This window comes from Rhinoderma darwinii, chromosome 3 (assembly GCF_050947455.1).
Source record: "Rhinoderma darwinii isolate aRhiDar2 chromosome 3, aRhiDar2.hap1, whole genome shotgun sequence".
In the NCBI taxonomy this organism is placed as follows: Eukaryota; Metazoa; Chordata; class Amphibia; order Anura; family Rhinodermatidae; genus Rhinoderma; species Rhinoderma darwinii.
In genome coordinates, this window is record NC_134689.1 from 392,702,386 (window position 1) to 392,717,129 (window position 14,744).

The 14,744-nt window shown below is 41.8% G+C and overlaps 1 protein-coding gene across 2 annotated transcripts in view; it reads left to right on the forward strand.

Moving 5' to 3' along the window:
• Positions 1-8,886, forward strand: part of COL5A3 (collagen type V alpha 3 chain) — a 202,949-nt gene extending 194,063 nt beyond the window's left edge. For both annotated transcript variants that reach the window (XM_075858954.1, XM_075858956.1), the window contains 2 exons: positions 4,520-4,753; positions 5,142-8,886. In XM_075858954.1, coding sequence (XP_075715069.1) covers positions 4,520-4,753; positions 5,142-5,288 — 381 coding nt within the window. In that variant the 3' untranslated portion in view covers positions 5,289-8,886. The remainder of the gene's footprint in view (positions 1-4,519; positions 4,754-5,141) is intronic.
• Positions 8,887-14,744: the final 5,858 nt, after the last annotated feature.

Below are 14,744 nucleotides of genomic sequence, written 5' to 3' on the forward strand. Positions count from 1 at the left end.
CACCTACACTATCTGGTCAAATGTATGTGAACACCTGACCATCCCACCTACACTATCTGGTCAAATGTATGTGAACACCTGACCATCCCACCTACACTATCTGGTCAAAAGTATGTGAACTCCTGACCATCCCACCTACACTATCTGGTCAAAAGTATGTGAACACCTGACATCCCACCTACACTATCTGGTCAAAAGTATGTGAACTCCTGACCATCCCACCTACACTATCTGGTCAAAAGTATGTGAACACCTGACCATCCCACCTACACTATCTGGTCAAAAGTACGTGAACACCTGACCATCCCGCCTACACTATCTAGTGAAAAGTATGTGAACACCTGACCATCCCACCTACACTATCTGGTCAAAAGTATGTGAACTCCTGACCATCCCACCTACACTATCTGGTCAAAAGTATGTGAACACCTGACATCCCACCTACACTATCTGGTCAAAAGTATGTGAACACCTGACCATCCCACCTACACTATCTGGTCAAAAGTATGTGAACACCTGACCATCCCACCTACACTATCTGGTCAAAAGTATGTGAACTTCTGACCATCCCACCTACACTATCTGGTCAAATATATGTGAACTCCTGACCATCCCACCTACACTATCTGGTCAAATGTATGTCAACTCCTGACCATCACACCTACACTATCTGGTCAAAAGTATGTGAACTCCTGACCTTCCCACCTACACTATCTGGTAAAAAGTATGTGAACACCTGACCATCCCACCTACACTATCTGGTCAAATGTATGTGAACACCTGACCATCCCACCTACACTATCTGGTCAAATGTATGTGAACTCCTGACCTTCCCACCTACACTATCTGGTCAAAAGTATGTGAACACCTGACATCCCACCTACACTATCTGGTGAAAAGTATGTGAACTCCTGACCATCACACCTACAGTATTTAAAGAGGCTCTGTCACCAGATTTTGCAACCCCTATCTGCTATTGCAGCAGATCGGCGCTGCAATGTAGATAAGAGTAACGTTTTTATTTTTTTAAAACGAGCATTTTTGGCCAAGTTATGGCCAATTTTGTATTTATGCAAATGAGGCTTGCTAAAGTCCAACTGGGCGTGTTTAAAGTAAAAGTACAACTGGGCGTGTATTGTGTGTGTTACATCTGGGCGTTTTTACTTCTTTTACTAGCTGGGCGTTCTGACGAGAAGTATCATCCACTTCTCTTCACAACGCCCAGCTTCTGGCAGTGCAGACACACAGCGTGTTCTCGAGAGATCACGCTGTGTCGTCACTCACTTCCTGCCCCAGGTCCTGCATTGTGTCGGACGAGCGAGGACACATCGGCACCAGAGGCTACAGTTGATTCTGCAGCAGCATCGGCGGTTGCAGGTAAGTTGATGTAGCTACTTACCTGCAAACGCTGATGCTGCTGCAGAATCAACTGTAGCCTCTGTTGCCGACACGATGCAGGACCTGGGACAGGAAGTGAGTGACGTCCCAGCGTGATCTCTCGAGAACACGATGTGTGTCTGCACTGCCAGAAGCTGGGTGTTAACGAACAGTAGTGGATGATGCTGATTCGTCAGCATCATACACTCCCATTCCTAACGCCCAGCTAGTAAAAGAAGTAAAAACGCCCCGATGTACGCACATAATACACGCCCACTTGGACTTTTATTGTAAACACGCCCACTTGGACTTTTGCAAGCCTCCTTTGCATAAATACAAAAATGGTCATAACTTGGCCAAAAATGCTCGTTTTTTAAAAATAAAAACGTTACTGTAATCTACATTGCAGCGCCTATCTGCTGCAATAGCAGATAGGGGTTGCAAAATCTGGTGACAGAGCCTCTTTAAGTTTTTTTGACATTTCATTCAAAAACTATGGGTGTAAACATGGAGTTGGTCCTCCTTTGCGGCTATAATAGCCTTAACTTTTCCGGGAAAGTTTTTCTCAAGATTTTGGGGTGTCCGTGGGAATTTTTGCCCATTCAGCCAGAAGAGGATTTTTGAGTTTAGACTCTGATGTTGGATGAGAAGGTCCGGCTCACAATCGACGTTCGAATACATCCCAAATGTCTTTGATGGCGTTAAGGACAGGAATATGTGCAGGCCACCATTTCCTACACACCACATGAATCAAACCATGTATTTATGGGATACAATTATGCTGGATCCGAAACGGACGCTTTCGGGGGTTTGTGGTGCACAATTTGTGGTAAAATGGCGGTCGCCGGTGAGTGCCAGCCACTATTTCACAGATTAGAAAAAAGGATCACACGACCTCGGACAAGCTTCTTCATAATGGCAGTAAATGGGAAATGAATCCTCCAGCTCACCGATCCTATGTCCGAGTGCCGGACAGAACACAGATCCTCGTGGCGACACACGATGGTGATGAAAGGCAGAAAAAGAGAAACTTGATCCAGCGCTGAGTTTAAAAGGAAGTACTATTCCAACTTCATTCTAAATATATTAAAAAGACCATACTCAAAGGGGTAGATGCATCAGATGGCAGGCCTACGCGTTTCAGACAAGTCACTTGTCCTTACTCATGGTGTCTTCCTTTTAAACTCAGCACTGGATCAAGTTTCTCTTTTTCTGCCTTCTTCATAATGCTTAGGGAGTTCCGTACGAAAGTCTGCACCAAATCGTGCTTGATTTGGTATAGGTTTGCGGGTGAATTTTCCACTGCGAAGAAGAAGAGGGGAGAAGAGGAGATTTAAAAATAAATAAATACCATATTAACCCCTCCCCAATCTGTTCCCACAAAGTTAGAAGCTACAATTGTCTGAAATGTCTATGCTGTAGAATTACCTTTAAATTTCACTGTGAATAAGGGGCCTAGCCCAAGCCCTGAAAAACAGCCTCATACCATTATCACTCATCTACCAAATGTTAGGCTGGGTTCACACGACCTATTTTCAGACGTAAACGAGGCGTATTATGCCTCGATTTACGCCTGAAAATACAGCTCCAATACGTCGGCAAACATCTGCCCATTCATTTGAATGGGTTTGCAGACGTACTGTGCAGACGACCTGTCATTTACGTGTCGTCGTTTGACAGCTGTCAAACGACGACGCGTAAAAATACAGCCTCGTCAAAAGAAGTGCAGGACACTTCTTTGGACGTTTTTGGAGCTGTTTTCTCATAGACACCAATGAAAACAGCTCCAAAAACGGACGTAAAAAACACAGCGAAAACGGCACGAAAAACGCCGCGAAAAATGCGAGTTGCTCAAAAAACGTCTGAAAATCAGGGGCTGTTTTCCCTTGAAAACAGCTCTGTATTTTCAGACGTTTTTGGTCACTACGTGTGCACATACCCTTAGGGTATGTGCACACACACTAATTACGTCCGTAATTGACGGACGTATTTCGGCCGCAAGTCCCGGATCGAACACAGTGCAGGGAGCCGGGCTCCTAGCATCATAGTTATGTACGATGCTAGGAGTCCCTGCCTCGCTGCAGGACCACTGTCACGTACTGAAAACATGATTACAGTACGGGACAGTTGTCCTGCAGCGAGGCAGGGACTCCTAGCATCGTACATAAGTATGATGCTAGGAGCCCGGCTCCCTGCACTGTGTTCGGTCCGGGACTTGCGGCCGAAATACGTCCGTCAATTACGAACGTAATTAGTGTGTGTGCACATACCCTTAGAGTAGACACTATGCATTCTGGTAGGTGTAGCTGCTCTAACATGGAAACCAATTTCATGAAGCTTTGGGCACACGGTTCTGGTACTCATGTCACTTCCGGAATAGGTGATGTAACAGAGGATAAACTATTTTTATGTGCCACGCGCTTTAGCGGTCCTGCTCTGCGAGTTTGTGTGGTCTACCACTTTGTGGCTAAATGGTTGTTACTCCTAGACGATTCCACTTCACAATAATAGCACTTACAGGTGACCGGGGCAGCTTAGAAATTTTAGGAACTGACTTGTGGCAAAGGTGGCACCCTATGAAAGTGCCCCATTTAAAGTCACTGGGGGAATTTAATGCCGTAGAAAAGTCGCAAATGCACCGAAAGTTTGCACAAAAATTGCAACATTTGATGCATTCATACCACCCACACCACTTTGGGGGGGCTTAGCGAAAGGGACGGGACAGGGTCTGACACATTTACTATCATTTATACCAGAAACTGGCCTAAATTATAGCGGAAATCGATGCCAGCTCGTAGTTCCCTTTCAGGCGCAGAGACATCCAGAGATGCGTGCGCCTTTTATTAAATTTGGTGCATCTTTCTCCAGCTATCTTTATTTTAAAAATGGCATTTGAAACGGCAGTCTTAATAAATCTCCCCACTGAGCTCTTCAGAACGACCCATACTAGTGCTGTTTGTCTATGGAGATTACATGATTGTGTGATTGATTTTATGCAACTGTTTGTATTGGGCGTGTCTAAAAACACCATAATTAGGAGGGGTATAAACATACTTTTGCCCATATAGCGTATACTAAACATAATAAGTACAAAAGTACAACTTTTTTATTGCATTGTAACATTTTAATATGATTCCCACAGTTCCAGTACATCGATGCAGATGGTAATCCCGTCCACGTGGTGCAGATGACATTCCTGAAACTACTGAGTGCCGTAGGCCGTCAAAACTTCACTTACGTTTGTCAGCAATCTGTGGGATGGTACGATATGTCAAAGGCAAACCACGACCAGTCGATAAAGTTGAGGGCAGACAATGAGGAGACACTCTCCCACAGTCGTACACCACAGCTAAAAGCATTATATGATGGATGTCAAGTAAGTATGGAAGCAAAAAATATTGGTACTACAGGATTACACATTAGATGAGATCATCAAAAACGTATTATGTACAAGTACTATAACAAGTGTTCTTACCTAAAAATATATGGGGTAAAAAAAACAAATACGGGTTTTGTATCTGCAGATATTTCTCAAACATCACTGGTTTGGGGAACTTAGAATCATCTATCCAAGTTCAAGTATGGGCCATAAGATATTTTTCCCTTCCAAAAATAAGTAATGGGGCCATGTTTCTTTTCACCCAACTGGAATATTTTGTTGAGATTTTCTCTAGAATCTGAAGTGTATAATGACGTTTCTGGCAAAACAAAGTGTTTTTGAAGTAGACGGTCATCATATCTTATGTTTGATCTCCTGATTACAGTTTCGTAAGGGCATAGAGCGAACAGTGCTTGAGATCAACACCTACAAGGTAGAACACCTACCCCTTAGGGACGCTGCCATCAGCGACTTTGGAGAAAGCAGTCAAAAGTTTGGCTTCGAGCTGGGGCCAGTCTGCTTTAACGGCTAAAGAAAAACACAAATCAAAGACTCCCGAATCATTTTGCTCTTACAGAAAAAGGAACCCAAGTTTCATGGCCAACGAACTAAGAAACTTACATTGGTCATCAATGACAAAGATTCATCCATGTGGTTTTGTTTATACTTTTTTTTTTTTGTTATATATTTTTAATTTGTTAACTGCAGGGGATTTTAGATGTGTGTTTCCAGTGAGGGCCCACCCTTGTAGGGTTACGGTGATAATTATGGCTCTGAAGACCTGGATGGACTACACGCCACCATATTTTATAGTGGAAAAAGTCTACGGCACAATGATTACTATACAGTTTCTCCGAAAACTGCGGTCATCTTTGGTAAATGTCATTACTTCCGCTCACTCAGTAGGATATCTCCCAAAAATCTGAAGCACTCCTGGTTTTGCACTGATGCACAATCGTCCAATCAGGATGTTTCTTTTGATGCCCCTGTCATAGGACTTGCTGCAATAAAGTGATCTGATTGTCTTCAGCTGTCATCGGTCATACACTGAATACTGCCTCCTTCCAATCTGTCCATGGGAATGTTATGTTTTACTCTGTAACATGCATTGTATATCTGTTCTGAGACCCCAAATTTGCAAAGGTTTAATAGGTTAGTGACATCTACCTCAAGTACAAGAGATTACTCCTGAAATTCACCATGCGAGGAACTGGTGTCACTAACCCTATTGACGAAGACTTACTGTATATTTTTGTGTATAGCTTTTTGATCTCCATATTAATCTTTAAAGATGGGCTCTGTGTATTATGGTAAAGGAAAAAAAAATTATGTCATTATATTTCTTCAAACTGTTCCCTACTGCTATAGACAACTTATCATTTCTTAAATCAACCTTGCCTAATCCTCTCTAATCTTCATGGTAATATCAAATCTAGACATCTAGATATCCCTCAAAGTATAGTCCATCTTTTAGCTGGAAACAATAATTGTTCAACGTAGTATGATGTCTGGGGGATCCAAAGACTATGCCCAAAAAGTTTCTCTGGTCATGACTTCTCAACTACCCTTCCACAGTATCATGTTTTTTCCACATTGACAATATTTTCTTTGATACACAGAGGAACTTGGTATATTACAGACCTAGCAATATCACCCATCAACCTTTTGACCAGTTTGCACCAAAGGGGTCTTTAGGAGCTTAATCTGCAGATAGGACCTTCTTGTTTGGTTAGGGCTAGGTCTGGTAATACTCCAATCATCTGGGTCGAAAACTGTTTTAGCAAATTTATTTGATACCCACAGTGAAACCTCTCCAAAGACCACCTCTTTGAGAAGACCATCCCTAATCTAGACCAGATTAGATTCCCTTATATCAAACGTATATTCGCCTTCTTCTTTGAGAAAAACCACACCTCCAGTAGACCATTTTTCACTGCAAATTTGGGTGGTGGCCTCAAATGGTTTCACTGTATTATGTGTCTCAAATGGGGCTTACCTACAGGCCATAAAGACATAACTTTACTTATGGTTTTTGAGATGTAGCAGACAAGCAGCACAACAGCATAACCTCAAATGTCAATGTTGAAGACCAAGATAGAATACAAAACGCCCAAAGATAACAAGTGAGGTAGAAGAGGATTAGGTGTTTCTCTGCCTAATATTTTATGTATTAAAATTGCATGTATTTTACTCATCTGTTCAGTAAAGATTTGATTATTATTACCACATACCTGTGGAAAATGATAGCATGTACATAATACACACTACTGATAGAGGGATCAGGTGTTAAAGGAGTTATACAGAATGAGATAAACATGGCTGCTTTCTTCCAAAAACAGCACCACACCTGTCCACAGGTTATGCGGAGTATTGCAGCTTAGATCCTGTATAACCCCTTTACGCCAGTGCCATAGAAAAGTCAAGGCTTTTTCCACATGAATTTCAAGTGTATTTACTACCAACATAATATGGGGGCAGCCATTATATGCAAACAGTATTCATAAGGATGCTTCTTATCAAATTCTGACGTGGTGACCTCATACCAAGGTATACACCTCAATGGTGTCCCTTGTGTCTATTAAATAGTTGGCTGTACATTCCAAAAGTGTGCAACCCATAAAATGGTGACTCTGTTGTGGGCAGTGATGGGTATTCATTCATTTATTACAGTTTATTTATGAAGCGGTATGTGAACAAATGCAGTGTATGTAACAAATGGTGAGACGGAACCTGCAGACAAGCAAAAAACGTCTGTCAAGTTCTGTCCCCTTCAATGGTGCTCGCATATATAAAACAGAACTCTAGCTTTATGTAGGAAAACTATACCTAAAATATTCATTACTCGTATAGGACAACATCTGGAGTTAAATTATGGACTCCAGCATTTCCATTTAGGACATTTTGTTCTTTACATTGTCTCATGACTCAGGAAAGCAAAAATGCTAAAAAGGGGTCCCACAAAATGTATATCGACTTTTTGTAGGTAACCAGGATCAGTAAGTTCTATGCTTTCATATGTACAAGCTGCATGCACCATCTGGTGACAACAGCACATTGTCATGGATCCTAGGTGACTCTGTGAAGGCCAATGAGTACAGACCCTTAAACCCTTGACAACAATGTACCTTATAACTGTACTTCTCTTTAAAGGATAAGTTATCACTCTTTCCACAATCCTCAAATCTGGTTTGTCCCCCATGACCCACAAGGACCTGTCCCACGGAAACTGGGACAGTAATGGGGTAAGCATAGGCCCCTAAGGATAGAACCTCATAATTCTTGCTGCCATACAGAAGCAGAAGTCTCAACAACACTGACAGTTAAGGATACATCCGCTATGTGGTATATCGACCACTTTTGATTGTCTAAAGACCTAGTTATCTCTCCTTACCATATCTAACTGAAAAATTAGTCTGTGCATAGTTGACTTTTATAAGACAGTTTTGTATATGATATGAATGTTTTAGCTATAGGTTTGCTTTAAGAAGACCTAATAACAACAATGTACCTTATAACTGTACTTCTCTTCAAAGGAGGACTTATCTTAGTTTCCTCAATCCACCGATATTTTATCTCTCCCATGACCCATAACGCCTTGTCCTGCAGAAACTGGGACAGTAGTGGGGTATGCATAGATCCCTAATGATGTAACTTTATAGTTCCTGGTGGCCATATAGAGGCAGAAGTCTCAACAACAATGACAATTGGTGCTATGTGGTATATCAACCTCTTCTGATGTTTCAAAGACCTAGATATATCTCCTTACCCTATCTAACTAAAAATCAGGCTATGCCCAGTTAACTTTTACTTCAACATCCAACTTTTTCATATATTGAGAATGTAGAATTCCAACCACTGTGTCATTTGAGTAAAAAATAAATTAAAAAGTACAAAATAGTGATAGTTTCCCTTTTGCGGATGCAGATTTTGAATTTGCTGTCGCTAGGTCACATGAACCTGAAAGCTAGTACTGTGATTGGCTCTGCTGCCTCTTATTGAATAGAACACAGACCACTGTTTTATCTTGTTCCGTAATTAAACATGTTGCTACTAATTACTGACCAAAACGCAATTTTTTTGGTTGTTTATTTTTTATAAAATAAAACAAACGTTTTATATGGTGCTAGAACGATTATACCAAATCTGTATTATAAGAATAATAAAAGACTTTAAATTAAGGTTTCGAGTCTGTGCATGTGTGACGTTCCTTTTTATAGAAGATAATTGATTTCTGTGATAGGAAAAGGTAAAATAAGTGGTTGATGCAGTTTATTGGGGAGGGGCATTGACAACCTGTTTTGATTGGGAATAAGCCAATTGGGAACTACATGTTTTGTCACCTTTGTAAAACCAGTACACAGAACATAACAATTAATGGCAAGTTCCACCTGGGATAAAATAATCGCCAGTAAACATAAGCCCTTGAGTTATTAGTTCTCCCCGATTTTCCAAAAAGTCTGTTTGGCTGTTTCTTTTCTCCAGGTTCTCCAAAAGGTTGATTCTTCAGAGGTTGTCATCTATATTTTTCTACACTCCTGGAGGGATAAATTTGCCTTTTCGTCTTTGGATTGCTTTGTAGATTATCCTTTCAAAGTCTTAGCAAACTTAAAGCGACCCTCCGGTCCCGGGACAACATTAATAATAATATGATGGTGTATATGGAGTAATATTACCTGGTGCACTCCAGTTGTGCTACTCTGCCGTGCATCCACTGTTTTAGGGTCCTCTCTGTGCTGTCCCAAAATTGCTGCAGTGCTTCTTAGACTACTAGTCTGAGATACTCCAACTGTTATCGGAATAGGGCAGAGCTGATGACGGGAGCAGTTCTTCCCAATCCGTGAACAGAGGGAGTGTCTTAGAATGTTTGAGATAACACAGAGGGGACCCTAAAACGGCAGATCCCCGGCAGAGAGGCACAACTGAAGGGCACCAGGTAATATTACTCCATATACACCATCATATTTATAATTTTGTCCTGAGACCAGAGGGTCACTTTAAGGACCTTTTACATAGGCCAATGATCTACTGAATGCAAATGCTTGTTCCTCGGTTGAGCACATCTTTTGAACCGCCATAAAATTGTTTATTTGTTGTGATCACATCTCCCTGTATTAAAAGAGGATGACCTGTCATCAAGATACACACTGTATGGGGACGAACAATTCTATTCTCCCGATATTTGTTCCATGTAAATGGAGCAAACAAGCACTGATAGACATGCTATTATTGTTGACTGCCGCTCGTTATCGGGCAGGAAATCAGCCCGTATAAAACCAGCCTTAGGTGACAGCCCTTATCGGAGCTGTAATGGCTGTTGAATATATATTTTCTGGGGACTTGGTGGAAATGCTCTTTTGGTAAGAATGTGTTCTTTTTTAATTCATTCAGGTGATAAAAGTATCCTAAAAATCAGTCAAATGTCCCCACAAAGCTTCAAAGTGCCATATAACTCCCTTAAACTGGCCATACACTAAAGATTTTAGACTGCAAATTTAGACCATTTTCTTCCAACTTTTGGCCTTTTTCGTGACACAAACAAGCGTGGTAGATGCCAACCAAAGGCATATATCTGTAGAAAAGTTGACCTGCCATGTTAGATTTGTCGGATGCAGTACTTGGAAAGTTGTTCATGCCAAACAACAGATCTGCATCCAATTGATAGAAGCCCTGACCAGTCACAGATCAAGGTAGAGATCAAGCGACGATTTGGCGTTTTAACGTATGGTGTTGTCGTCTAGACTGACAAGCTTTCTAAACCAACCAGGATCAACAAGTCATTCGGAAAACGTCCCTCTGACATCAAAAATGTATGGCCAGCTTTAGAAAGCATTCCAGATTGACTGTTATAGCTAAAAATACTGTTCCATCTGAATAAGAACTTTCCATATGCGCTATTAGGACAAGTGTACCTCATGGAGGACCCATTACAACGTCGCCCATTCATTTATAATCGAGTGGCTGCACGCAGCTTCCCCTTGTGATAACAGCTGATCCTGGGGGGTTGCCAGCATTAGTTCTCAATGGACTGCCACCAAAGTGGTGACATTAATCTATGACCTAGAGACTTTAGAACTCAGTTACACCACTTGAGGTGCAAACTTTCATAAACATTCACATATCAATGGAAAACAAAAATTACATGTAGGTGAACAAAATTTGGCCGCATTGGCTACCTGGCTTCTGGAATTTATCCTGCCCTGGTCTACACAGAGAAGTGCTCATTTATGACAACATATTAAAAGTGAAAGGGCGTTGTAAAGTTCAACACAATATGAACACAAGAATTGATTTTCTTCAGAACGTACAGTCTTCTGTTTAGGTCTTCAAGCTTCTCAGCGGCATGTTCACAAGTTCTGTGATAGTATTCATCCATTTGTTTTGATGGTCACCCTCTTCCTCGCTCTAACTCTTGCTGGCATAAGAGGGTCAACTCATATGTCCCAAAAAGATAGGTAATCATAGTGGAAGGTTGGGCTTGGGTTGGTCAAGCAAGTATTCATTTGCTTTCCTTGCCATTTACTATATTTTCAAAAGTCATCATCGACACCTAAGTCCTAAGCCATTGATACTTTTCTTCTATTATTTCTTTATTGTCCAGTTTTTACATCCATAAAGAGCCCAGAAAATACCATATAAATACCAGATCCTGGATAGATCTCAGCTTTGATGTTATAGAAACATCATATTCAAAAGACTTTTTCTTTACCTTTGCAGACTTTCCATTTAAAGATTTTTTTAATGGCTCCAAATTGGCAAAAGCTGTCTCTAATTGTAATGTTACTCACCTCTCCATGATCCAGTACCGATTTCCCATTCGCCGCCGCCAGCTCCCTGATCTCAGTTAGCAACCGGCCCTTTCCAATGATGTCAGAACCTGGTGGCTAATTTGAAGGAGATCCGGCTGTTCCACCATTGCCTGTAGATTAAGGTACATCTCTTTTGGCTATTATTCTGTGTTTTGACCCTGATCTTTACCTTTGCCTCCTTTCGTTTTTCGCCTATGTCTTGCTCCTTCTGGTTGTCCTCTGGTACTTGTAGTTCGACCTCCTGGATTATGATCCCTGGCTAGTGTCCTGGCTATGTCTTTGTCGGCTCCTCTGGCTTGTCGCATATTAATCCGCTCTCCCTATGTTAATTTATGGCTGCTTTCTGACTCAACTCTTTCACCTAATTTAGACATTCCTAAAGCGCGCCCGCCGCCAATTGGTCTCTACTATGAGGACTGCGACATGAGAATCTGACTGCGAAAGACCATACCCATTTTGTGGGGTTTATGACGTAAAGAATGGGGATATTCCTTAGACCTCAGTTTAGCTTGCGCCAAACCAATTGCGGTTAAAGGATCCACGGTGAGAACCGTAACGTGTTAGAACCAAAGTCCCTTCTTTTTACTCCATTCTTTAACTTTTTGTTTTTTTCTTCTTTGTCACCTATGACTGTAGTGTCATCAGCATGTTGTTGATGTTCCTTCCATAGGTCTTGAACACTATCATTTTCCTCCCATCCTTCACACAGATTGAATAAGTATGGCGACTGTATGAAGTCTTGTTGAACTCCTTTTCAATTTTGAGACAATATTTCTTTCCTATTTTCTGCCAAGATAGTTGACTGATTATTGTCTGGTATCTTAGAACGGTAATAAAATACTAAAAAACATTCACATCCCTGAGTACATTCAGTAATCTTAAAGGGGTTATGTGGGGACCAAAAATTATTGGCAATGTACTCACTGCAATATGTGAGTACATGCGCGAATATACATTCTGGTTCCTCCGTCGCTCTGATTCTGCGATTTTCATAGATTTTCTTTATAGCGATGCCGGGGGAATGGAAGTTTAGTTGAACAGTCTTCTTTGATGACGATACGACTCTTCGTCACGTAACCGGCGCTGCTATACTCTATGTAATCTATGTACTACTGCTACTGCTTGTACAGCGAGGCTGGTCACATGACGAAGAGTCGTATCGTCATCAAAGAAGACCGTGCAACTAGACATCCGGTCCCCCGTCTGCGCTATAAAAATCTATTAAAATCTCAGAATCAGCGCGACGGGGGACTGGAATGCATATTAGCGAGTGTAATCACATACTGCAGTGACTACACTGCTAATAATTTTTGGTCCCCACATAACTCCTTCAAAGGGAACCTGTCATCTTGTTTTTGGAACTCAAACCGCCACCAACCTTTAGCCAGTGTGGTAATAGCTTCAAAATGATGCCCCTCCCTGTTCTGGCCGATGCTGCATAATATAGAAAACCAACTTTGAAATAAGCGCGTGCCGTATGCTAATTAGATGCAAAAAGTCATCTGCGCGTTGCTGAAATCCCGATGAGTCAGACACTGCGGTCCCAAAACACATCCTTCCATGCTTGATTGACGTGTCAGAGGTTTGCTACATCCCTGCTAGATCTCTCCAAATCCTGCCTAGCCTTTAACACTCACGTGTGTTTTGGTAATCACCCAGCATGCATCATGATAATTGTATTGCAATAAGGAAGAGAAGGGTTGTCTCAAAGTGATCGGTTGCCAGAAAGAGCTGACAGGGAGGGAACAGGAACTTAAAGAGGCTCTGTCACCAGATTTTGCAACCCCTATCTGCTATTGCAGCAGATAGGCGCTGCAATGTAGATTACAGTAACGTTTTTATTTTTAAAAAACGAGCATTTTTGGCCAAGTTATGACCATTTTCGTATTTATGCAAATGAGGCTTGCAAAAGTACAACTGGGCGTGTTGAAAAGTAAAAGTACAACTGGGCGTGTATTATGTGCGTACATCGGGGCGTGTTTAATACTTTTACTAGCTGGGCGTTGTGTATAGAAGTATCATCCACTTCTCTTCACAACGCCCAGCTTCTGGCAGTGCAGACACAGCCGTGTTCTCCAGAGATCACGCTGTGACGTCACTCACAGGTCCTGCATCGTGTCAGACGAGCGAGGACACCGGCACCAGAGGCTACAGATGATTCTGCAGCAGCATCGGCGTTTGCAGGTAAGTCGATGTAGCTACTTACCTGCAAATGCTGATGCTGCTGCAGAATCAACTGTAGCCTCTGGTGCCGACACGATGCAGGACCTGTGAGTGACGACACAGCGTGATCTCTGGAGAACACGGCTGTGTCTGCACTGCCAGAAGCTGGGCGTTCTGAAGAGAAGTGGATGATACTTCTATACACAACGCCCAGCTAGTAAAAGTAGTAAAAACGCCCCGATGTACGCACATAATACACGCCCACTTGGACTTTTACTGTAAACACGCCCACTTGGACTTTTGCAAGCCTCATTTCCATAAATACGAAAATGGTCATAACTTGGCCAAAAATGCTCGTTTTTTAAAAATAAAAACGTTCCTGTAATCTACATTGCAGCGCCGATCTGCTGCAATAGGAGATAGGGGTTGCAAAATATGGTGACAGAGCCTCTTTAACATAAAGATAGAAACTTTTAAATGGGAGATCCAGATGTTAACCTATATGTACTTTACTCTGATGGCACTGTTAATTCGGGCACTTTGATGCCACTATTGTTTATGGAGGTATTCTACTGACACTGTTTAGGGGGCACTCTGATGACGTTGTTAATATAGGCACTTTGGTTGTCATTACTTGTGGGCAGGCTTAACATAGAATTAAAACAGTGTGCTGCATTTTATTTCTCTCAGGATTCTTAAAAGTAGGCAGGTAGGCCTAGTTCACAAGGCGTGTATTAGAAGCGTTTTTGCCGCATCTTACGTGCCGAAAAACGCATCAAAAACGCATGCTTTAAGCTTCCCATTGACAGCAATAGAAAACGCATTGTCGTGCATACAACGCGTTTTTTTATACTCGCGTGTTTAAAAAACGCGTTGTGTGAAAAAAGAAGTGTAAGGTCAATTTTGGGCGCCCAAAAAACGCAGTGAAAATACGTAAAAAACGCGGCAAAAACGCGTTTCGGAAACTGAAAGCAGGAGAAGGTAGGAGCAAAAAACTTAACGTCATCATGGACGACACA